Source organism: Budorcas taxicolor, chromosome 12, assembly GCF_023091745.1.
Source record: "Budorcas taxicolor isolate Tak-1 chromosome 12, Takin1.1, whole genome shotgun sequence".
NCBI lineage: Eukaryota > Metazoa > Chordata > Mammalia > Artiodactyla > Bovidae > Budorcas > Budorcas taxicolor.
The window spans coordinates 71,130,901-71,154,151 of NC_068921.1; the positions used below are offsets into that span (position 1 = coordinate 71,130,901).

At 39.0% G+C, this 23,251-nt stretch overlaps 1 protein-coding gene across 1 annotated transcript in view; it reads left to right on the forward strand.

Moving 5' to 3' along the window:
• Positions 1–23,251, forward strand: part of LOC128057591 (ATP-binding cassette sub-family C member 4-like) — a 128,307-nt gene that overhangs the window by 92,203 nt on the left and 12,853 nt on the right. Inside the window, 4 exon segments of the mRNA XM_052650040.1 lie at positions 2,587–2,662; positions 14,771–14,921; positions 20,551–20,670; positions 21,856–21,966. Coding sequence (XP_052506000.1) covers positions 2,587–2,662; positions 14,771–14,921; positions 20,551–20,670; positions 21,856–21,966 — 458 coding nt within the window.

Consider the following 23,251-nt stretch of genomic DNA (forward strand, 5'->3'; position numbering starts at 1 on the left):
CATTACTCTAGGAGGTGGGTCATAGAGGATCCTGCTGTGATTTATGTCAGAGAGTGTTTTGCCTATGTTTTCCTCTAAGAGTTTTATAGTTTCTGGTCTTATATTTAGATCTTTAATCCATTTTGAGTTTATTTTTGTGTATGGTGTTAGCAAATGTTCTAGTTTCATTCTTTTACAGGTGGTTGACCAGTTTTCCCAGCACCACTTGTTAAAGAGATTGTCTTTTCTCCATTGTATATTCTTGCCTCCTTTGTCAAAGATAAGGTGTCCATAGGTGCATGGTTTTATCTCTGGGATTTCTATTTTATTCCATTGATGTATATTTCTGTCTTTGTGCAAGTACCATACTGTGTTGATGACTGTAGCTTTGCAGTATAATCTGAAGTCAGGCAGGTTAATTCCTCCAGTTCCATTATTCATTCTCAAGATTGCTTTGGCTATTCGAGTTTTTTTTGTTTTTGTTGTTGTTGTTGTTTTCCATACAAACTGTGAAATAATTTGTTCTAGCCTTGTGAAAAATACTGTTGGTAGCTTGATAGGGATTGCATTGAATCTATAGATTGCTTTGGGTAGGACACTCATTTTCACTTCATTGTTATTGTTTTCCTTATAGTTTACACTATTTGTCTGCCTTGGGTCTCTCAGACATTCTGACTCCCCTATCTAGTGGTTTTCACATACTGTTCACCCCTGAGTAGCTTTTTCATCTTAACAAAAGATTCCAATATTTCTTTCAACACCTTCTAAGCAAAATAATATTTGCAGTGTTTCTAAATCTTGCCTCTGTTAAACAGTTGCAGTTTTCCATCAAGTAAATCACCAGCATGTATGCTATGCCTTTAATATTTTTTGACTTATATTTTTCTTATTTTGGCATTGCCACTTTGAGATGTTAAAAAATGACTAGGAGGACCACAAAGTTCATAAGAATATGTGGAAAAATTGCCAATTTTGTTTTAATGTTCTTGCAGCAGAACTGATTAAATAATTACCCATCCTCTTTCCCATCAAAGCCTGGTCTGAGCAATAGCAGAAAGGGCCTCACCTGGAAGCTTGGAGGGAATGTAGACTCTCTAGCTCCCCCAGCTGAATTCTGAATCAGAATCTGAATCACTCCTGAATCAGAATCTGCATTTTACTAAATGGACCCTCCTGCAGCTCCTGGTGGACTTTCCTGTGTGACATGATGCTGCAGAACCTGGGGGTCATTCTCTCATCTTCATGGCTGAGCACCTGGTAATTCACCTGGCATTATGACTGGGTTCTTTCACCTACATGAGCCCATTTAATTCTGAAAATCATCCTCTAAAACAGACATTTTTAGAGTCTCAGAAAAATTGTCACATGCCTGCCAAAAGTGTCACTAAAAGACAGTTTCTCCATGTGTATTTCCTAAGTCTGAGATGGGAAAATTGAGGCCCAGCCAACGCTGGCCTAGCCAATGGTGAAAGCCTTCATTGACTCCAGCTCCTGCCATGGGCACACCCTGTGCTTCTGGTGAGCTAAATGCCTTGTGGACAACAACAGAGCCTCACATCCCTGCAACAGAAATGCAGCCCCTAACCGTTGCTCACTCATCATCTAGTTGTGACTTGATAGTCAAGTCCTAAAGGAGGAAATAATCCCTGATAGAGGTCAGGAAAAGCAGGTAGAGGTCTCAGGCTTCACCTGAAGGCTGGCTTCCTGGAGCCCCAATTATAAAAGAAGCTCAAGGGCCTAGAGAAACACTTTTCTCAGGAGTTGCCTACACCAAAAACCAAAATAGACTGTCTGTGTAGCTTCCATTTTTAATTAAATCATTGAAAAGACTGGATGTTTAATAGAAATTCTCATCTTCCAATCCTGCAGCCTTTTTGAATTGCATGAATTCTGAGAAAGGATATAAAATCAATGATAAGAAGTGATCATTTGTTGTCAGACAATATTTCTGGTTTCCTGCCTCCATCCCTCGTCTTCTTGGATGCGTAAGCACGATTCTATGTTTGTCACAGCTGATGCCCTGTGAAAGCTTACTCTTTAAATAGTGAAGTCACAACATGGAAATGGCAGGTATACAAAATTTCTCAAAATGTGAGGTGCTGTGAACCATCTTAAGGAAAAAAAAGAAATTACAGAGAGGTTGTAGTTATGTTTATCTTAAAAGTATTGGTTACCAAGGTTAATTTTGATAACTAAAGCAAAATTGGTGTAACAATTAGGATTAATTTCAGTATTTTGCAAGTGTTTGTTTACTGACTTAGGACTTGGAAAGCGTCTTAGATGGGTTGGATCTAAAGAGGGAACATTCTAAAATTCACCAACCTTTCCTGATGTTGGCACAAGATTCCCACCATTTTTTTTAAAATCAAGGGTCAATTTCAGCTCCCCACCTGCTTCCATTTGGTGGTATTTGTACTTCTGTTTAGATAACATCCTGTTTTCTCTTTCTTTTCCAATGACACTGGCTTATTTCATATGAATTGATAATCTATTATTAATAAATACATATACTTTTAAAACATTGCCTTATTATGTTCATGAATTGCTTCTCATAAAGGGCTTGTCTGGGGAAATGAGTCATTTCTCATGTCCTGTTGTTGCAGGAAGAATTTTAAATCATTTCTCCAATGACACTGGGCACATGGATGACTGGCTGCCCCAGATAATTCAGGAGTTCATCCAGGTAATATTAACAGTCGTATCAGAGCTCTCACAGGGAAAATCAAAGTGCTTGTTTCTCAAGGCCTTTTCATGGGGGCTGAGGTGGACCTTTTGGCTTGGTGATATGTCTTATTATTTTAAGTAAAAGACCTTGTTTGTAAGAGAAAGGTGAGGTTATGATTGGAAGGCTGTATTATCACGAGTAATACCTGGGGGTAGGAATGGCTGCTACACAGTCACATCAAGGTTGGTCTGAAGCAGCGATGTACCAAGTAAGTGTTTCTCCCTCTGCCTTCCAGGTATCTGGCATGCCTTCCAGGTATCTGGCATGGATTCCAGATACCTGCCAGGGTTTATCTGGCTGTAAATTTCCACTAAGCTCAGCCTTAGTTTGTAGCCCTCAAAATTTTATTTTATTTATTTTATTTTGTGTGTGTGTGTGTGTGTGTGTGTTTTTAGTATTAAGTTTTTTATTTTTTTAATTTTAAAATCTTTAATTCTTACATGTGTTCCCAAACATGAACCCCCCTCCCACCTCCCTCCCCATAACATCTCTGTGGGTCATCCCCATGCACCAGCCCCAAGCATGCTGTATCCTGCGTCAGACATAGACTAGCGATTCAATTCTTACATGATAGTATACATGATAGAATGCCATTCTCCCAAATCATCCCACCCTCTCCCTCTCCCTCTGAGTCCAAAAGTCCGTTATACACAGCTGCATCTTTTTTTCCTGTGTTGCATACAGGGTCGTCATTGCCATCTTTCTAAATTCCATATATATGTGTTAGTATACTGTATTGGTGTTTTTCTTTCTGATTTACTTCACTCTGTATAATCGGCTCCAGTTTCATCCATCTCATCAGAACTGATTCAAATGAATTCTTTTTAACGGCTGAGTAATACTCCATTGTGTATATGTACCACAGCTTTCTTATCCATTCATCTGCTGATGGACATCTAGGTTGTTTCCATGTCCTGGCTATTATAAACAGTGCTGCGATGAACATTGGGGTACATGTGTCTCTTTCAATTCTGGTTTCCTCGGTGTGTATGCCCAGCAGTGGGATTGCTGGGTCATAAGGTAGTTCTATTTGCAATTTTTTAAGGAATCTCCACACTGTTCTCCATAGTGGCTGTACTAGTTTGCATTCCCACCAATAGTGTAGGAGGGTTCCCTTTTCTCCACACCCTCTCCAGCATTTATTGCTTGCAGATTTTTGAATCGCAGCCATTCTGACTGGTGTGAAGTGGTACCTCATTGTGGTTTTGATTTGCATTTCTCTAATAATGAGTGATGTTGAGCATCTTTTCATGTGTTTGTTAGCCATCCGTATGTCTTCTTTGGAGAAATGTCTATTTAGTTCTTGGGCCCATTTTTTGATTGGGTCGTTTATTTTTCTGGAATTGAGTTGCATAAGTTGCTTGTATATTTTTGAGATTAGTTGTTTGTCAGTTGCTTCATTTGCTATTATTTTCTCCCATTCAGAAGGCTGTCTTTTCACCTTGCTTATATTTTCCTTTGTTGTGCAGAAGCTTTTAATTATAATTAGATCCCATTTGTTTATTTTTGCTTTTATTTCCAGAATTCTGGGAGGTGGATCATAGAGGATCCTGCTGTGATTTATGTCTGAGAGTGTTTTGCCTATGTTCTCCTCTAGGAGTTTTATAGTTTCTGGTCTTACATTTAGATCTTTAATCCATTTTGAGTTTATTTTTGTGTGCGGTGTTAGAAAGTGATCTAGTTTCATTCTTTTACAAGTGGTTGACCAGTTTTCCCAGCACCACTTGTTAAAGAGATTGTCTTTACTCCATTGTATATTCTTGCCTCCTTTGTCAAAGATAAGGTGTCCATATGTGTGTGGATTTATCTCTGGGCTTTCTATTTTGTTCCATTGATCTATCTTTCTGTCTTTGTGCCAGTACCATACTGTTTTGATGACTGTGGCTTTGTAGTAGAGCCTGAAGTCAGGCAAGTTGATTCCTCCAGTTCCATTCTTCTTTCTCAAGATTGCTTTGGCAATTCGAAGTTTTTTGTATTTCCATACAAATCTTGAAATTATTTGTTCTAGTTCTGTGAAAAATATGGCTGGTAGCTTGATAGGGATTGCATTGAATTTGTAAATTGCTTTGGGTAGTATACTCATTTTCACTATATTGATTCTTCCGATCCATGAACATGGTATATTTCTCCATCTATTAGTGTCCTCTTTGATTTCTTTCATCAGTGTTTTATAGTTTTCTATATATAGGTCTTTAGTTTCTTTGGGTAGATATATTCCTAAGTATTTTATTCTTTTCGTTGCAATGGTGAATGGAATTGTTTCCTTAATTTCTTTTTCTACTTTCTCATTATTGGTGTATAGGAATGCAAGGGATTTCTGTGTGTTGATTTTATATCCTGCAACTTTACTATATTCATTGATGAGCTCTAGTAATTTTCTGGTGGAGTCTTTAGGGTTTTCCATGTAGAGGATCATGTCATCTGCAAACAGTGAAAGTTTTACTTCTTCTTTTCCAATTTGGATTCCTTTTATTTCTTTTTCTGCTCTGATTGCTGTGGCCAAAACTTCCAGAACTATGTTGAATAGTAGCGGTGAAAGTGGACACCCTTGTCTTGTTCCTGACTTCAGGGGAAATGCTTTCAATTTTTCACCATTGAGGATAATGTTTGCTGTGGGTTTGTCATATATAGCTTTTATTATGTTGAGGTATGTTCCTTCTATTCCTGCTTTCTGGAGAGTTTTTATCATAAATGGATGTTGAATTTTGTCAAAGGCCTTCTCTGCATCTATTGAGATAATCATATGGTTTTTATTTTTCAATTTGTTAATGTGGTGAATTACATTGATTGATTTGCGGATATTGAAGAATCCTTGCATCCCTGGGATAAAGCCCACTTGGTCATGGTGTATGATCTTTTTAATGTGTTGTTGGATTCTGATTGCTAGAATTTTGTTGAGGAATTTTGCATCTATGTTCATCAGTGATATTGGCCTGTAGTTTTCTTTTTTTGTGACATCTTTGTCAGGTTTTGGTATTAGGGTGATGGTGGCCTCATAGAAAGAGTTTGGAAGTTTACCTTCCTCTGCAATTTTCTGGAAGAGTTTGAGTAGGATAGGTGTTAGCTCTTCTCGAAACTTTTGGTAGAATTCAGCTGTGAGTCTGGACCTGGGCTTTTGTTTCCTGGAAGATTTCTGATTACAGTTTCAATTTTCATTCACTTTTATATTTTTAAATAGAATACTTTCTAATTTTATTGTAATTTTAAACTAGGTGCTATTCATATTTTCAAGTGTGCCATTGAGCTTCTAAACATTTATTGATTTTTTTAGCTACCTTTTTGTTACTGATTTCTAGTTATATCCATGTAGGTTAGATTATGTTCTGTTTAATTTCTGTCCCCTGAAATTTGTTGATTCTTGCTTTAGTACAGCATGTATATAATTGAAAAGAATGTATTAAATAGTTATTGACTGCAGTATTGTGAATTTCTTAATTAAGTTAACTTTGTTAATCAGGTTTTCAAAATCTTCTACATTCCTACTGATTTTTATCTGCTTGTTTTATCAGTTACTGAGGTGAGTTTAAATCTCCCACTAAAAGTATGAAATTGTCCGTTTTGCCTGAGTTCTATCAAATTTTCCTTTATATATTTCAAATCTATGTTATTACGATTATATAAATTTAGATTTAAGAAAAAAATACCTTCTGGATAAATTGACCCTGTATTCTTATGAAATATTCTCCTTTATTTCTAGGAATCCTTCCTAACTTTATGTTCTTAGTGGCATAGGTATATACTCCAGCTTTCTTTTGGTTAGTGTTTTTATGGGGTACATTTTACAGCATTTCATTTCCACTTTTATGTGCTGTCATTTTTAAGATATGCCTTTTAAAAGTAGCAAGTAGTTGGACTCCAGTCTTGAATCTTGTGATAAGCTTTAATGTTGGCAAAAGATAGAAAGGAAGCTACTGGTCAATGAGATACACTGAACATGAAGAAAGAAGTGTTCCACGTTTCCCTAATGCTTTCTATTGTGCTGGTTAACAAATTGTGAATCAAATCACAACATTCCATTTGTCAGTGGAGTTAGCTGTGACTCTCACTGGGAGCGAATTGAAGGATACCGAGGTCCCAGAGCTGATGCGGTTGTGAAAAGATCCAAGGCAGCCGAATGAGGGATGAAGAGTTTGATTAGTGTATCCCAAGGAAAGGCAGGTTTAGAGAATCTTAGTGTTAGGGTTTGTATAGATCCCATCATAGAGAATCTGCCTGCCAACGCAGGAGATGTAAGAGACACAGATTCTATCCCTGGGTAGGGAAGATCCCCTGGAGAAAGAAATGGCAACCTGTTCCAGTATTCTTGTCTGGAAAATCCCATGGACAGAGGATCCTGGGGGGCTACAGCTCATGGGGTAGCAAAGAGTCAGACATGACTGAGTGCACACACACACACACACACACACACATATTATATAGATAAGACATACCAATGTTCTGTAATGTTCTGATTTAACAGTTAACCGAGTTGGGTGAGGAAGCAGAGCTGATATAGGAGGGATCTGCAGACCAGAGCTGGTCTCTGAACCTCCTGAGACATGCAGGGTACCACATCAGCATAAATGTAGACTCAGTACTGACCCAAGGTTGGTATTAAGCTCAGGAGTTTACATTTTAAATTCTTCCAGGTTTTTCCTTTTGCTTTGACTTACCCTGTAACTGAAGGGTAATGAATATTGTTTGATAGGAATTACACTTTCTTTCTCAATCCTTTCAGAATTTTGTGTAGTCTGCTCAGGGTATTACTACCTCCACAAGAATCTTGTGTTAGCCGGCAGCACATGTGATAGTCTGTGTAATAGTCATTTCATTGAAAGTTTATAGTTTTAATCTTATATGCTTCAGAATAAATAGGTAGAAGAATCTCTTCTACACCTACATGAATAAACTGCTTATTGATAAAAAAATAATTTCCCTCTATTAATTACAAGGAAATCTTGCCTTGTTTTCTTACCAAGAAGTGAAACTCAATTTGTTTATTGCAAGTTATATCTTCTGCAAGATCAATAATAGGTCAAAGTGATCAAGATGATTTGTGCTTATCACAATTTGAAACAGAATTCTTAGGAGTCTGACAGCAGAATTAAAAGCTTTGAATTCTTTTGAAGTGTTGACAATCCTCATGATACTGTTTTTTTTTTTAATGTTATAAAAGTACCATCTACTAAGTGGATTTATGATTGAATACATATTTCATGTTGTGCCTAATATGGATATGAGAGCAAGCAAGAGAGAATTCAAATGAATGGAATAAGCCAAAAGTATAGATGGCATATTTATATGCATAAAATAAGTAGAATACATTTTTAACAGGACTGTAAGTAATTTGGAAGTTAAATGCCAAAGAGGTAAACAGGGTCTTGTATTTCAAACTATGCTTGTGAAAGGAATATGCTAAAAACTGCAGTGCTATAATATACCATATGAATTCCTCGTGAAATTTAAGTGCTTTTTTACCATGATGCAAATGAACATTTAGAATACTCAGCCTCATTTTGTGTACAGGGGATTTATATATTGAATAAAATTAGTAGGATAGTCTGTTAGCATTTTTAAGATATTTTAACAACCATTCCCTTCTGTGAGCTGAGTAGGCTGTCATACCCTCATAGCTGGGAATCTCAGACTGATGCAATCTCAGATACAATCACAGGAAACCCCCACAGAACTAGAAAATGCAGATGGAAAGAAATATATAACAAGGGAGTATATTTAGATACAAATTTTTTAGGTATCAATTTTTTTTTTTTTGTCTATATGGGAAACAGTATCAGGCAGAAATTAGAAGAACAGGCTTGGGATCAGAATGATTGACTTATCTGACTTTGGACAAAATACTAAATGGCTCTAAGCATCAGTTTCCTGCTTTATAAGTGGAGAGGATAATCTTTCCTACTCAGATTTGATGTGAGAACAAAATTAAATAATGCCTGTGAAATACCTGAGAGCTGATACACATGGCAAGCCTCATGAAATGTCATCCATAATTGACATTTGGAAGGGTGGGGTAATAGTTGCCATTTCTTTTGTTGTCAGCTAGATCTAGAGAATTGAAAATGTTCAGTATTATGAGAAAATTTATCATGGGCTCTACCAATGAGATTATGTCTTATTTTTCCAATTTTTTGATTGGGCAGATTTTTAAACAAAACCATGCACATTTTCCCCAAGCATTATTTTCTTTTCATTGTCTTTACTACTTTTGTGTATATTTCATTAACAGTTCATATAGATGACAGTGTGGTTTGTCAGAAACAGCTGCTCACAGGACAGCATTCTTTCTGAGAATAAGTAGTGCTCATCAGACTTCCCTTCCTTAGTTGACAGGGTCTCTACCTTACACATCCTGACATTCAAACTAGGTTGCTTGTCTGCACTGGGAAGGTGGACTTGGAGTGGATGCAATTGAATTTTTTGGGATTCACTAGTGTATGAAATCTAGTTTTTGTATTTCCATTGCTATCAATACACCAGCTCATGATGCATGAAATAGAAAAGGTAAAAATTGATCTTCTCTTCAGAATATATTGAATAATCTGGTTTGATTTTATTGGTTCAGAGGTCTACCAGTTGTCTCCCATAAATGCTCAGCAGTTTCATAACAGTAAGGCTTAACCAAGAAAATGCAAAACTTTAAACAGAAAGAAGATATGGAATAGGAAAAGAAACATCTAAGAAAATGTTTACTTGCTGCCATATCGCTCAGGTTATCAATCTTTGGAAGACATAGAGTTGGGAATAAAATGTAGAAAGGACAAAAATTCTAATAGGCATGAGGTTTACTGGTCATATTATTTTTAAAGTGCATCGTCAAACAAAACAGACCTCAGGTATGAATTATGAAACCACGGTCACTTTGGAACATATGACATCATCATCCCATCAAGGAAAAATAGTACCTGCTCTGATATGTCCTGGGATTCCCAGGTGGCTCAGTGGTAAAGAATCTGCCTGTCAATGGAGGAGATTTGGGATTCAATCCCAGAATCAGGAAGATCCCCTGAAGGAGGAAATGGCAACCCACTCCAGTATCACAGGGACAGAGGCGCCTGGTGGGCTACAGTCTGTGGGTTCACAAAGAGAGTCAAGCATGACTGAGCATGTATACATGCTGATATATCCTTGGGTAGTATTAAGCTGTTCCAGTGGTTGAAATGAGTGGCCTCTTAGGCTCCAACTCCATGAGATTCTTATCATTCTTTGGGCCCATAAGTCTTTTAACACACCATCTCTCCTCCCCTGGATGCTGGCACCAGAGCACACTGAAGAGTGGTAATAATGGACTTACCATTATTCATGAATATTAGCCCCAAACCCTGTCTCAGCACAATGTCAGACTAGTAGAATTTCTCCTACAGGTGTAGGTTGTCATTCTCTGCAAACTAAGGAATTATTCTGAATTGCAAAAAGTCACCATGTACTCTCAAGTGATAGATTTCACCCAAGAATTTTCTGTAGTTGTTCACGTGGATTCATAAGCATTGGGTAGAATTCTCAAAATGGTGTGCTCCAAATGGGAAATAAATATATCAACATAATTATTTCCCCTTATGTCTTGAGGCAAAGGACTAGGTTACCTGCTTCTGGGTCAGCATGTTTCTTGCTACAGACACATCATTGTCTCTGTGCCATGGTGTGACAGAGGAGCAAAAGCACTGGCTTTGAAGAGGTGGCCTTCAGATGGGCCTGAAATCCAATCTGATGGGGGGAATTAATGTATGTAGTTTAGATTAGACTCCTTGGAATTCCTGGGAATAAAGAAGGAGAAAATGAGATTAATTTCAAGGAAGGGATGTTTGTTGTATATCAGAATCTTCTGTTTCCCTTCAGAGTGTTGGCTTTTTGCTTAGATACTATTTTTGTCTTTTACCAACTTTTATAAAGAGTTTGAGATAGATGGTAATAAAAGATTCACAAACATATATACATAGGTACACATAAATGTAAATGAAGACATTGTATATGTTTTTGTAATATAATATCTGATCCACTATGAGACTGGCTATAGAGAAAATGAAAGTTACTCAGTGGTATTCAACTCTTTGCGACCCCTTGGAGTATGCAGTCCATGCAATTGTCCAGGTCAGAACACTGGAGTGGGTAGCCTTTCCCTTCTTCAAGGGATCTTCCCAACTCAGGGATAGAATCCAGGTCTCCCCCACATTGTGAGTGGATTCTTTACCAACTGAGCCACAAGGGAAGCCCAAGAATACTGGAGTGGGTAGCCTATCCCTTCTCCAGTGGATCTTCCCAATCCAGGAATTGAACCAGGGTCTCCTGCATTGCAGATTCTTTACCAACTGAGCTGGCAGGGAAGCCCATGGCTATAGTATGACCAAAAAGTAGAAATAAAATTCTTAAGGATGGCCTCTTTGAATTGCTTCCAAATTCAGGGACATGAAATCTGAAGTACCTCACCTAACTTGGGTACATCTGAGGGCATTAATAATGGCTCTGGAACAGGCACCCAAGGAAAAGGTATTGGCACAGCTCCATGGAGGGCTCTGTGCAGCCCTTCATTTTGATCTTACCTCTGCTTCCCAGGTAATCTGCCAGGCTGGATTAGTCATATTAATGAAAGGCCCTTAGCTGGGGAGAATCAGGTTATTGAAACTGGTGAATATTGTTCAATCAAATGATATAAATCAGCTAAAAAAAAAAAAGAACCCTGCCGGGGTCCAGCCCTGGTGGATCCAGGGTAATTCAAAGCGGGGATGGAGTCGGCGATTAGGAAAGAATTATTTGATTAGAGATATAAAGAGAGATTAGGGGAAAATAGTGTAATGAGAGAGAGGAGAGAAAATAGAAGAGAGAAAAAGAGGCTGTATTCCTTGGTTTACACAGAAAATCAATAAAGTCTCGAGACAAGAGACTTGCACCATCTACGTTAGGCCACAGGTGCCCTCCCAGTCTCCCAGGGGAGGGAAGACGCAGAACGTCTTCCTGTTCTTAGAAACCCAGGCAGATAAGTGAACGCAGGGAGCCTCTATGCTCCAAGGGATCAGCTGAAAAAGAAAGCAAGAGAGAGGGAAAAAAAAAAAAAATAGACGGGGTGACCAAGCTTCTTCGAGTGAGGCCCATTACTTTATGTTCAAAAAGGACTTTTATACCTTTCCCACAAATGATGTTGTGTACATTATCTTCTGGCCTTGGAGGCCTGTGAAACATTTTATGACCCTTTTTTGATAAAGGCTGCTCAACCAGAAAACTTATTTTCCCTCAAAGTGTTTTTTCTTTATATTTCTATGTTAGCCTCAGAAAGTATCAAACAAAGTTATATTTCTCACGGAGCAAAGGTGCAGTAAGTTACAACAAAGAAAGAACCAATTAGCTCAAAAGTCTGATGTGGTTAATGTCAAGGCTACTATTTTGTTTTCTTACATTCCAACTATGTTAACTAAGGCACTCCCCAGGGCACAGTGGATAAGAGATATGGGAACTTAGCAACAAGCATTGGCCCAATAATGAAATCCTACACCAGCAATACTCTAATAACTTTTAACTCTTTGAAAGGCTCTATGTTTTAGGCTTCCTGTGCCTCTCACAGCACATGCATAGTTGTTAAAGTCTGGGTAAACCTGTCAGGCAAGTTAGAGAGCCATCAGAGGGGTTTGAGCTGAGACACTCCTTTTATATGCAGGAGACTGTTAACTGGAGCTCTAAGTTAACTTTTTTCCAGAGAAAGGTGGTGGGTGATAGCCCCCCTGTAATGTCAGAAGAATAGGTGGAAAGCATAATGCAGTAAGGAAGGCAGACTCTGGTTTGGGAAGGTAGATGCTCAAGAAAGTCCAGGGGGACCCCTGAGGCCTGATCCCGCCTTTGCGTTTTGTCAGGCCTCTTTCCTCATGACCTTTGCCATGGGCGGGATTCCCCATGCTGGCTCCCGGCAGAACCCTATAATTTGGATGTTTCATAACTGATGTTTTAGCAAGTTGTTGTTTTTTTTTTTTTTAACTGACAACCAGCAATGGCATGCCTAGTGACTTTACTTAAGATCAGAAGGAACTGGAAGGACACCTCCCCTGAACATGAAGGGAGTAGCTGAGTGGGCTGCATCAGTTAATCCAGTGGGTATATGAAATCATTCATCAGTAAGTCTACTAGGAGAGAGATCAGACAGACCTACTTTTTGCCACTTAGAATTGGAATTTGTTTCTTCAAAATTTGATCCTTTTCACTCTGAGTTTAACGTTGATACCATGGCAGAGATGGGGAGAAACAGGAAGAGCACATGGGTCTCCATCCAGATAGTACAATTTGGTTCCATAGGGCTCCTGGACACAGAGTCACAGTTCTGGAAGTTTCCTCTTCCTTCCAGGGTCTTTCTGCCTATGGCTGTGGCTCTGGGATTCCCATAGTACAAACTGCTCCTGTCTTTCTTCCTGACCTGCAGTAACTTCTAGGAAAATCTAGGACAATCACTTACCCTCCCAGACTCATGTTTCTTATGTGTAAGAGGAAATGAAGTTCTGGCTTTTCTCATTCACAAGATGGTTGTGAGGATCCTCAAATAAAACTGATCAGGAAGAGCTGTGAAAGGATAACCTGAGTCTCTGTGATACAGACATCACCCCACTAACCCATCCCTCAGAGATGCCCCCCAGGCCCAGCTGCCCTGGGTGACCAGGTGGGGAGGCTCTGGGCTGATGAACACAGGATATAGGTACTAGTTCTGAGAAGACCCAGAATAACCAATGTTAACTCAGACAAGTATCTCAACCCTCCCAGCCAGGCTCCTTTATCCTCAAAATTTCTGTCAACTCTCATTACTACCTCCACATCATTTATGCTACTCTTTCTGTTTGTTAAAACCAGCTTGTGAAATTCAGTCATCAGTCTCTTGTTAGAATTCTCAAAAAAGTGTTCATATGGTCTTCCTCGTGTTTCTTCAGCACTCTGACTTGTACAGATCGTTATAGATTTGCCTCCACCTGAGATCATAAACTTAAGAGGCCTTGGCTCAGACTGTGTAAACCTCCATGTCCCTACTATTGACCCCACTTCCAGAGCAGGAAGACACTGTGTTGGTTGCATTCCTATTGCCAGAATCCATGTACCGTGATACACTTTTCCTGATAAAGATGGATACTTAAATCAGCATCATCCAGTGTTTGGTTTCTATTATTTCTGCTGTCTTTTTAGACCAAAGTCACTTCGCAAGATAAAATCACATCATGGGATGAGATGACGATTAAGTGATTGTTCATAGACCTCGTAGCATGGTGTCTTCCATATAGTAGACAGTTGATAAATGGCATCTGCTGTTGTTTGAAAGACATTGGCCTTTGAAACAGACATTTTGCATACTTAGCATGATAGAAAGATGGCTATATGTTGGGGGCAAGCTTAAATATATCATAAAAGGTCCTAACCTGGGCTCTCCAGATTCCTGATTTATGCTTTGCAATCTCGATCAAGGTGCCTCAGTGTCTCCAACTGTAAAATGATATAATATTATTACTCCATAGGGCTATTGTGAAGAGTAATGAGTTAATACATGTGCAGTATTGAATGTTTGGATCTATATACAGTCAGCACTCAGTAAATATTAACTATGCATAGAAAATCAAGAAAGAGGAATTCCTACTTCCAAAGGTCAACTTTTGAATTTTTTCCTGCTTTTCTGGACACTAAATTTGCAATGAACCATTTTTTTCATCTCAATGTGTATAGTTGAGGCCTCGCTTCCTCACCTGTGGTATCAGCTATCTCATCTCTCCAGGAACACCAACTAGCTCCTGACAGTTTGGGATTCAAGTCTTACTCTTTCTGAGTCTCAAATGTTCTCTCATCTGTTAAAAACAATAATGTTTTCTTCAAAGGGCTACTGAGTGTATCAAAAGAGCTGATACCTATAAAGTTCTTGTTAGAGTGTTTGACACATGCAATAAATATTATGAAGACCAACTATGACTTTATTTCTTTGGATGGAAGAGCATTCCTTGCCATTCCAATAAGACTTTCAAAGAAAGGAGTTGAATCCTAAAAAAAAAAATAAGACTTTAAATATGATCTTTGAAAAGTATCCTTGATAAAGAGGCTCTGTATCTATTTTCACTATTTCAGGCATTTCTTCTTGTGATTGCTGTGGTGGGTGTGATGGTGATGGTGATTCCTTAGATTTTGATCCCCCTGATCCCCCTTGGCATCATTTTCTATGTTCTCTGGCAATATTTCTCAGAAACATCACGTGATGTGAAACATCTGGAATGTGCAAGTGAGTACCAGGCTGTAAGGTTGGGAGGGCAATGCAGGATGGCTTCTATTTTTGTTGTAATTAATCAGAGCTTTGAAATCCTGCAGATTCTGTCTCCTGGAATTTCTTACGAAGTTAACATTTGGTGTGGAGTGTTATGGCCACTGTGAGTCAGTGTGGCTGTTAAGGCAAATGGAGCTGGCAACAGGTCAGCTGCACTTTATATTTTCGCTCAAGGAGGATGAATGTGAGCACATGAGAACAGGGACTGATGCTGTCTTGTTCATGGCATACTTCCTAACAGAGCAGCCACTCAGTACACATTTTTCTAAAAACTGAAATATTTCATCCTGTTAGAACTGTAGCTCACCAGGCTCCTCTGTCCATGGAATTCTCCAAGCAAGAATACTGGAATGGGGTACCATTCCTTTCTCCAGGGGATCTTCCCAATCCAGGGATCAAACCCAAGTCTCCTGCATTGCAGGCAGATTCTTCACCATCTGAGCCACCAGAGAAGCCCTGTTAGAACAAATGCAAAAGGAAAACAGGAATTTTTCTTCCCCTGAAGTTTAAATGACAAGGAAAGGAAAAGATTAGGAAAAGGAAGTGTCAGGAAATACACTCATGGCAGAAATGATACATTTGAAAAATACATTATTTCACATGTATAACAGATGGAAAGTAAGTTGCAGTTGTTAAATGTATTGAAAAGATAAGCCCTATTATTTTCAGGTTTGCTTTTTATTATCACCCATATTTGGGGGGATGCCACACTGTTTGTAGTCCCCCCTCCCCAAAGCTATTCACAAAAGATGCTGGAAATAAACCTCTTAGGAGGACACAGGAGGATAATCTGCACAGCATGCATTTAGTCTATTACTCCATTCAACTTTCTAGTTTAGAATGATGGGGAACACATATTATGATTAATCATTCTATTCTACAGATAATCACAGAAGATGAAATAATTAAAAGCTTGTCTCATTAATGTGAAAACATATTTAATCAATATTAAAAGAAAAAATCATAAGCAAAGTATAAATGTTATATATTTTTAAAAGCTGTAAGCCTTTTAAATAGCCAGACAATAGCCAAAAAGGAAGGAAGGAAGATATTTGTTTTGATATCAGAAACCTCAACTGTAGATAGTTACTGCAAATGAATACTAATTTAACCTTCTAGAAACCAAGCCAAGAAGAGAAGAATATTGAGTCCGTGGTTCTTAGGATCTACTATGAGGGAAAATTAAAAAAAAAAATCTAAGTTCATCATGACAAAGGAGTTTTTGTTGCATTTGCATATTTTGTTTTTAATGATAAATTCTTGAGGCATTTATCCTAAGTAATTGCATAATGGGTAGTCGGTATCCGTTTCATAAAATCTATAGAAAAAAATTAAGACTTCAGAGAACCAGCTAAACTTCTGTGAGGTCTGGTTTTCTGAGGTGTTTGAATCCATGACAGTGTACTAGAGTCCAGGTATGTGTGACATTCTACCTGTGTGACTCAGTAGGATGGTAGGACCTGGGGAAGCAGAAGAGGAAGTGATGAGCTCCATCCAGTTTTCCGTGTAGAAAAGACTTCAGACATTTTATGATTTGAAGCCACCCATGAAATGGAGTCAGTCACCAGTCTTACTGCAAAGCAGGGCTCTGGTACATTCAAAGAGAGGTTGTTCCAGAAGGAACACTTGAGAGTGATCTTTGCCTGGGACAAAGGTCACTTTCTATCCATAGGGCAGTGGAGAGAAGGGCATCTCCTGAGGCTTTTTTCAACAAGCAGTTCAAGATGTTTTTCACTATTTGTCCTAGAGAGTCGGAGAACTTTGGCACAGTCCCTGTGGAATATTGGGATATTTTTGCACCCTGTTTTTCAGTTGCCAAGTCATGTCCAACTCTTCGCGACCCCACGGACTGCAGCATGCCAGGCCTCCTTGTCCCTTTCCATCTTCTGGAGTTTGCCCAAGTTTATGTCCATTGAATCAGTGATGCCATCCAACTGTCTCATCCTCTGTCACCCTCTTCTCCTTCTGCCTTCAATCTTCCCAACATCAGGGTCTTTTCCAATGAGTTGGCTCATCACATCAGGTGGCACAGTATTGGAGCTTCAGCTTCAGCATCAGTACTTCCAATAAATATTCAGCGTTGATTTCCCTTAGATTGAGTGGTTTCATCTCCTCGCTGTTCAAGGGACTCTCAAGAGTCTTCTCTGACTACTGTAAAAACCATAACCTTGATTATATGGACCTTTGTAGGCAAAGTGGTGTCTTTGCTTTTGAATACAATATCTATATTCTTCATAGCGTTCCTTCCAAGAAGCAGCTGTCTTCTAATTTCATGGCTCCAATCACCATCCACAGTGATTTTTAGCCCAAGAAGAGGAAATCTGTCACTGCTTCAAATTTTCCCCTTTTTTGCCATGAAGTAATGTGACTGGATGCCATGATCTTAATCTTTTTAATATTGAGTTTTAAGTCAGTTTTTTCACTCTCTTCTTCCATCTTCATCAAGAAGCTCTTTAGTTCCTCTTTGCTTTCTGCCACTAGAGTGGTATCACCTGCATATCTAAGGTTGTTGGTATTTCTCCCCACAGTCTTGTTTCCAGCTTGTAAGTCATCCAGCCTGGCATTTCACATGATGTACTCTCCATATAAGATAAATAAACAGGGTGACAATAAACCACCTTGTCATTCTCCTTTCTCAGTTTTGAACCAATGAGTTGCTCCATATGAGTTTCTAACTGTTGCTTCTTGACCCACACACAGGTTTCTCAGGAGACAAGTAAAATGTTCTGGTATTCCCATCTCTTCAGGAGTTTTCTACAGTTTGTTATGACCCATACAGTCAAAGGCTTTAGTGTAGTCAATGAAACAGATGCAGATATTTTTCTGGAATTCCCAAAGGATATTGGCTTTTTTTTTTTTTTTTATGACCAAAGGATATTGGCAATTTGATCTCTGGTTCCTCTGTCTTTTCTAAACTCAGCTTGTACATCTGGAATTTCTTGGTTCATGTACTGCTGAAGGCCACCTTGATGGATTTTGAGCATAACCCTGCTAGCATGGGAGATGGGTACAGCTGTTAGTAGTTTGAGCATTCTTTAGTACTGCCCTTCTTGGGAATTGGGATGAAGATTGACCTTTTCCAGTCCTGTGGCCACTGCTGGGTTTTCCAAATTTCCTGGCATATTGAGTGCAGCATTTTAATAGCATCATACTTTAGGATTTTAAATAGCTCTGCTGTAATTCCATCACTTCCAGTAGTTTGTTGGCAGAAGAGCTTCCTAAGGCCTACTTGACTTCACAATCCAGAATGTCTGACTCTGGGTGAGTGACCACACCATCTTGGTTATCCAGGTCATTAAGATCTTTTTTTTGTACAGTTCTGTGTATTCTTGCCATCTCTTCTTTACCTCTTCTGCTTCTATTAGGTCTTTACCATTTCCATCCTTTATTGTGCTCATCTTTGCATGCAGTCTTCCTTTGATAGAGCCAATTTTCTTGAAGAGATCACTATTCTTTCCCTTTCTGCTGTTTTCCTCTATTTCTTTTAATTGTTCATTGAAGAAGACCCTCTTGTCTCTCTTGCTATTCTCTGGAAGTACTCTGCACTCAGTTGAGTGAAACTTTCCCTTTCCCCCTTGCTTTTAACTTCTCTTCCTCAGCTATTTGTAAAGCCTCTTCAGACAACCACTTTGCCTTTTTGCATTTCTTTTTCTTTGGAGTGATTTTGTTCACTGCCTCCTGTACAATATTATGAATTTCTGTCCATAGTTCTTCAGGCACTCTGTTTACTAGATCTACTCCCTTGAATCTATTTGTCACCTTCACTGTATAATCATGGGGGATTTGATTTAGGTTGTACCTGAATGGCCTAGTGGTTTTACCCACTTTCTTTACTTTAAGCCTGAATTTTGCTACAAGGAGCTGATTATCTGAGCCAGAGTCAGCTCCAGATCTTGTTTTTGCTGTTTGTATAGAATTTCTCCATCTTTGGCTACAAAGAATATAATCAATCTGATTTCAATATTGATCATCTGGTGATGTTCATGTGAATATTTGTCTCTTGTGTTGTGGAAGAGGATATTTGCTATTAGTGCATTCTCTTGGTTGCATTCTGTTAGGCTTTGCCCTGCTTCATTTTGTATGCCAAGGCCAAGCTTGCCTGTTACTCCAGACATCTTTTGACTTCCTACCATTGCATTCCAATCCCCTATGATGAATAGGACATCCTTTTTGGTGTTTGTTCTAAGATGTCTTGTGGGTCTTCATAGAATTGATCAAGTTCAGCGTCTTCAGCAATGGTGGTTGGGGCATAGGCTTGGATTACTGTGATGTTGCATGGTTTGCCTTGGAAAGGAACCGAGATCATTCTGTTATTTCTGAGATTACATCCAAGTACTGCATTTTGGACTCTTCTATTGAGTATAAGGGCTCATCTATTTCTTCTATGAGATTCTTGCACACAGAAGTAGATATAATGGTCATCTGAATTAAATTCACCCATTCCCGTCCATTTTAGTGCACTGATTCCTAAGATGTCGATGTTTGCTCTTACCATCTTCTGTTTGACCAGTTCCAATTTACCTTGATTCATGGATCTAACATTCCAGGTTCCTATGAAATACTGTTCTTTACAATATCCAACTTTACTTTCATCACCAGACACATCCACAACTGAGGGTAGTTTCTGCTTTGGTCCAGTTGCTTCGTTCTTTCTGGAGCTATTACTAATTGTCCTTCACTCTTCCCCAGTGGCATATTGAACACCTTCTGACCTGAGGTGTCATTTTTTGGTGTCATATCTCTTTGCCTTTTTATACAGTTCATGACATTCTCACGGCCAGAATACTGGGGTGATTTGGCATTCTCTCCTCCAGTGGACCATGTGTTGTCAGAACTCTCCACTATGACCCATCCATCTTGGGTGGCCCTGCATGGCTTGACTCATAACTTCATTAAGTTACACAAGCCCCTTTGCCACGACAAGGCAATGATCCATGAAGGGGAAGTACATGCTACAAGGCATCGAATAAGTAAGGAACAAGGATATACTGTACAGCACAGGGAATTTTACTCAGTATCTTACAATAACCTAAACTAGAATAAAATCAGAAAAAAATAATTGAATCACTATGCCATATACCTGATACTAACACATTATTGTAAAGCAACTATACATATATATATATATATATATATATATATATATATATATATATATATATATGCAGCCACACATGCATATATATATACATATACACACACACACAGTAAACAATTTCCCCCTGTCAGGAAAGATTTTGGAGGGAGTGGAGGGAGACATGTTTGGGAAAGACCTTGATGAGTGAGCTACTAAAGTGTTTCTTTATCTAAATTTATCTGTGATATGAATTTGGTCAAAAATGGGTTCAGAGAGAATCTTTCATTTCCAGGTCATTAGAGTGCAGCTTAATATGACATGAAGCTTGAGGGTCATGTGAAGGATCCTCTCCAGAAGGAGTGTCATCCTTCCTCCCCCAGGCAGTCCACCAGGAATCCCTGGGTGTACCATTTAGCCTGATGTGTGACCACAGAGTCTGGGAGGTAGTGTGTTTCCTTGCACCCATCATCCCTGACTTTCTCTGTTGTGTGTCTGTCTCTGCTTCCCCAGCACGGAGCCCAGTATTTTCCCACTTATCATCTTCTCTCCAGGGACTCTGGACCATCCGGGCATACAAAGCTGAACAAAAGTTTCAGAAACTGTTTGATGCACACCAGGACTTGCATTCAGGTCTGTAAGTTTTGGGAGATGACTTCTAAGGATGGGGTGTGCTACATTCTGAGGCCTGACCTCCCTCTCAGGTGGCCTGGCTGGCCAGCACCTCTCTCTGTGTCGCCCCTCATCCTCCTCTGCACACCTGCCTCCCCTACCCCTTCCTCTTAGCACCCCTCTGTGTGCCCGTCTTCCCAATCACCACATGCTTTTCTCCCCTGCCTGGCTTGCATTGCCCTTCCATCACTGTGCCCTGTGGCTTTCTGTCTCTTTAGAATAGGAGTTGGCAATTTTTTTTTTTTTTCCTGCAAAGAACCTGACAGCAAATATTTTAGGCTTTGCGTGCTATACTGTCTCTGTTGCAACTTCTTAACTTTCCTGTTGAAACACAAAAGTGGGGAAAGATAATACATCAGAAAATGGCTATGCCAATAGAACTTTATTTATAAAAGCAAGTGGTAACAGTTCTTGGACCCCAAGGTGTAGTTTGTTGACTGTCGTCTCAGAGCAAGTAAGGTGGCAGAGTTGACTGAGGAAGATGGTTTTCTGACTATCAAATTTGCCATCCTCTTATGTGTATTATCCTTTGTATCAGTGAAGTTGTTTTCTAGGTAGGAATTTCAGAATTTCCTCAAAATCTGTCAAATCCTGTCCCATGTCTCCAATCTGTATTGTATTTTGATGAGAAAACGGCATTTTTGAAAGCTGTATGCAGATCCCTTTAACTGATGGTTATTTAGATACTGATTCCTAAAAATAAACACTGTGCAGGGCCCTGAGGAAGTTCAGAAGGTGCTGGACAGAGAATGGGAGCTGGATTCTTGCTCTTGACTAGAAACAGTCAGCCCTGGGAGAGGATGAGCCACATGCTAAGGCTATCCAGCACTGTAGGATATGTACCAATGAGACCATGTTTCTATGTTCTTTATTGGAGTTTTAGTTATGTTTATAACTTGTGGATTGAAATTTTCAGTGCATGCTTCCCATAAAGCCTCTGAACTGATTCCTATGTTTCCCATACATTATATTGTATGAAAACTTAGCTTTCTAGAATCTTCTCATTCCCTGGGTGTGTAACTTTGCTGTCCTGCCTCGTGAAAAAATTTTCTGTTGCTCAACTGAACAAAATACACTCTCTTATTAGAAGCAACTAACATGGGTTTTCTACTTATATATTGTGTTTATTATTGTTCACAAATCCAGAGGCTTGGTTCCTGCTTTTGACGATGTCCCAATGGCTCACTGTGTATCTGGATGTCATCTGTGCCATCTTTGTCACTGTTGTTGCCTTTGTGTCCTTGATTCTGGCAGAAAGTAAGTACAGATGTGAATAACCATTCGTGGTATGCTTACCATTTATAGCTTCATTTACAGGTATTAAATTAAACTCTTGCCATCTTATCTAATGTATACTATTTGGTTCTAATGATTGTGTTGAAGTGCTTGCAGCAGATGATTCCATAGTGTGGTCCACAGGAAGTCATTTGTGTCTCAGTGAAATCTTTTATCTTTTTATCTATCTTTAAATGGAATGAGGTCAAATATAGCAAGCTGACCTTCTGTGAACATTTCTGGTAGTGTCATGTAGTTGGGAGGAGAGAACCAAGTTTACTACTATTAAGGTTTTGGCCCAGTTTAGGGCTTTAGGTTTTAGACATAGGGTTAGTTGAATTTCTTTGTTACAGGTGCCTGATTCACTGAAGTGAGAAAGATTCTCTGTAGGAAAGAACAGTTTCCTCACTGCTGTGTGGATATCAGATGAGTAGGTGTCGGCATCTGTGCTGTGAATTCACCATCTCTATTTCATAGTAGCAGATTGAATCAAAATCTTTAATAAGGAACAATGAGAGTTGTGTTTTAGATTTAAAAGCACTGGCTCTTGGAACCCATTCTCTTGTTTTTCGTGATTTCAACTGAAGCTCTCTTGGATGTAGAAAGTGGAAATACATAATGGTTCTTGAAACCATGATGATGGAAGTCTGAATAACAATTCTATTTCTCATCCATATATAGTTCAGTTCAGTGCAGTTCAGTCGCTCAGTTGTGTCTGACTCTTTGCAACCCCATGAACTGCAGCACACCAGGCCTCCCTGTTCATCACCAACCCCTGAAGTCCACCCAAACCCATGTCCATCGAGTCGATGATGCCATCCAACCATCATATCCTCTGTTGTCCCTTTCTCCTCCTGCCCTCAATATTTCCCAGCATCAGGGTCTTTTCAAATGAGTCAGTTCCTCGCATATATAGTACTGTCACGTGAATGTCAATCCTGTTCAGATTAATAAATTCATCTGATAGTGTCTCTGAATTCATCATGGGCTTTTTCACTGTATCATGGTCTCAATCAACAAGATAGTAAGAATATGAGTAATATTATCAATACATGTAAATGTCTTAAATATAATTATAAAGGAGTCTTCTTTGTACAGTGACAGAAGGAGCAGGGATTAGATTAAATGGGGATGATCCGGTGTTGCATCAGACAAAGCGTTGAAGCTGAGAATATGGTGATGTTTATCTTACGTTCTTAGCTTTTTCAAGCCTTCTTCCCTTAAATGGCATAAAGGGAATTCTCATGTAAAATGTTAAAACTGTTAT